The sequence below is a fragment of the Habropoda laboriosa genome, unplaced genomic scaffold, assembly GCF_001263275.1.
Source record: "Habropoda laboriosa isolate 0110345459 unplaced genomic scaffold, ASM126327v1 scaffold648, whole genome shotgun sequence".
NCBI classification, from domain to species: Eukaryota; Metazoa; Arthropoda; class Insecta; order Hymenoptera; family Apidae; genus Habropoda; species Habropoda laboriosa.
Genome location: NW_017100857.1, coordinates 632396 through 634631, shown reverse-complemented (window position 1 = coordinate 634631; position 2236 = coordinate 632396). Strand labels below are relative to the sequence as shown.

Genomic DNA, 2236 nt, shown 5'->3' with positions numbered 1-2236 from the left:
AGCCTGTCTCTGGTGATTGGGACTAACACGTTGTTTCTTGCACAGTATCGTTGGAAATCACTTTTTAACACTTACTAATGCTGCGGAAATTCTGTGTACTCGGGTGTCTTTGTGTAAATGTCGACGTGAAATTTCGGGACGTTTTTGGGAAAAATTCTTTCGGACTGAAATTGAAAATCGCATTTCGTCAATTTGAAGTAATTTGAAATCTCTGAAGGGAAATTGGAAATATTGTAAAGTTAACATTCGTCAATTCGAAATACTTCAAAATCTCTGAAGGAAAATTAAGAAAGCATAAAGTTAACATTCGTCAATTCGGAATAATTTGAAATCCCTGAAAGAGAATTCAGAAAACAAAGGTAACATTCGTCAATTCGAAATACTTCAAAATCTCTGAAAGAAAATTGAAAATATTTCGAAAACATAAAGTTGACATTCGTAATTCGGAATAATTTAAAATCTCTGAAGGAGAATTGAAAAAACATAAAGTTAACATTCTGAAATTCGGAGTAATTTAAAATCTCCGAAAGAAAATTGAAAATACTTGAAACACCCCAGAAGTTAACATTCACATCTCAGATTTACGAAAGCTGTGCACGCTTAAGTATAGTTGAATTTTTGTGAAAAATAACGTTTCACAGAATTCCGAAGAAATTCGTGAAATTTCATGTTGAAATTTACATTGGACACTCTGTACATTACTCTGATCTTGTTAACCAAACGATGTTCGCCCATGGGATTTGGTCTATCGCCTGCTTCCACGATTTCGACGCGTTCACTTAGGATAATTCACTAATATGTCGGGTTGGTGAGGGATGAATTCGGTATGCTTAACAGGTCTGCCGACGATTCCCACGTCTGCACGTTCGTTGGGACGAACGACGTCGCAATTAACGATGATCCTGTGATTAATTCCCACGTTGCTGGGTTTTAGCGTCGCTGTTAGCCTGTTAATTGTTCCCGTGTTAGCGGTGTTTGGGATCGAGGGTAGTTTGTATGGTGTAATTGTGACCTAATTCCTTGTAATCCTCGATTCTCTTCCTCCAATTTCAACGAAATTTTTCCCATCCTAACCTGAAATTCGGAGGAAGGAATCTTCCCTTCGACGAGGATTATTGGGATACGCGAGTGTATTGAGTCGAAGAAGAAACGTTCTCGATTAATGAAAATTGGACTGTTTAACCCTTCAGACACGACATCTGAGAATGTGTCACCGCTTTCCTTTCTTAACACTTTACCGACCGAAAGCCTATTGATCGGCTTTTCGCTGCCAACGCTTAGCGTTCTTTAATGTTATTAATTTTAATTTCCCTATAATAAGTGAAAGCGAACGGTATAGTAGGCACCCTCACGAATTTTAATTGAAAATTTTGAGCCCGGAGTAAAGACGGAGCCTGAAAAGAGTTCAACAACGAGCGGTCGGTAAAGTGTTAATTATTCTTAATTTCTTAATTATTCGGTACAATACTGAAAATCAGAATATTGTCAAAGACTCAAATACTTTATAAACAATTGGATATGTTTGGGGCTGAATTTCAAGTCGGCCGTAGGAAACGAACTACTGCAAACGCCGTCGAGTCGGAAGGGTTAAGGGTGCACGTGGGACAGAATGTGTTACGAATTAATATTGGAAATCTTGTGGAGATTGTTAAGACTTAAGATTAAATTTTGTGAAGTTTAGTTTGCAAATTTTCTGGAGATAATAGGGAAAAATAATTTTTTAGAGATACGATATCGCGACAATCTTCGCTGTATCCTTTTTCTGTCACAATTTCCTCTTGCAATTCGAATCGACGATATTCTGAATAATGGAGTAAATTGAAGGCTACGAAGAAGATATTTATTTGAAAATCGAGCAGCTTTGTAGAAATATGATATTTTTCGAATGAAATACTGTTTCTAGGAGTATCAAAGAAATACTTGTTCTTGAGTTTAAGAGCTTAATGTATATACTTCCTGTTGCTACCTGCTCTCAGCTTAAGTAGTAATTTACGTCCCGAAGAAAGAATCCTTTACCTTGAAAATTCTAACATTCTTCAATTGGTAGCGTTTGACAATGATGATTAAACTGTTGTGATTTTGTTTGAAACAGTCGCGGCGAAAGAACCCAAAGCGGAGGACGGACAATCTAGAGGACTTGAAACAGGAGTTGGACATTGACTTCCACAAAATCACGCCCGAGGAACTGTATCAGAGATTTCAGACGCATCCCGAAAATGTGAGTATTCGAGAGAGA

At 37.4% G+C, this 2236-nt stretch overlaps 1 protein-coding gene across 3 annotated transcripts in view; it reads left to right on the top strand.

Moving 5' to 3' along the window:
* Positions 1-2236, top strand: part of LOC108577440 (sodium/potassium-transporting ATPase subunit alpha) — a 185768-nt gene that overhangs the window by 160988 nt on the left and 22544 nt on the right. For all 3 annotated transcript variants that reach the window (XM_017940586.1, XM_017940584.1, XM_017940587.1), the window contains exon 3: positions 2093-2218. In XM_017940586.1, the coding sequence (XP_017796075.1) occupies positions 2093-2218 (126 nt within the window). The remainder of the gene's footprint in view (positions 1-2092; positions 2219-2236) is intronic.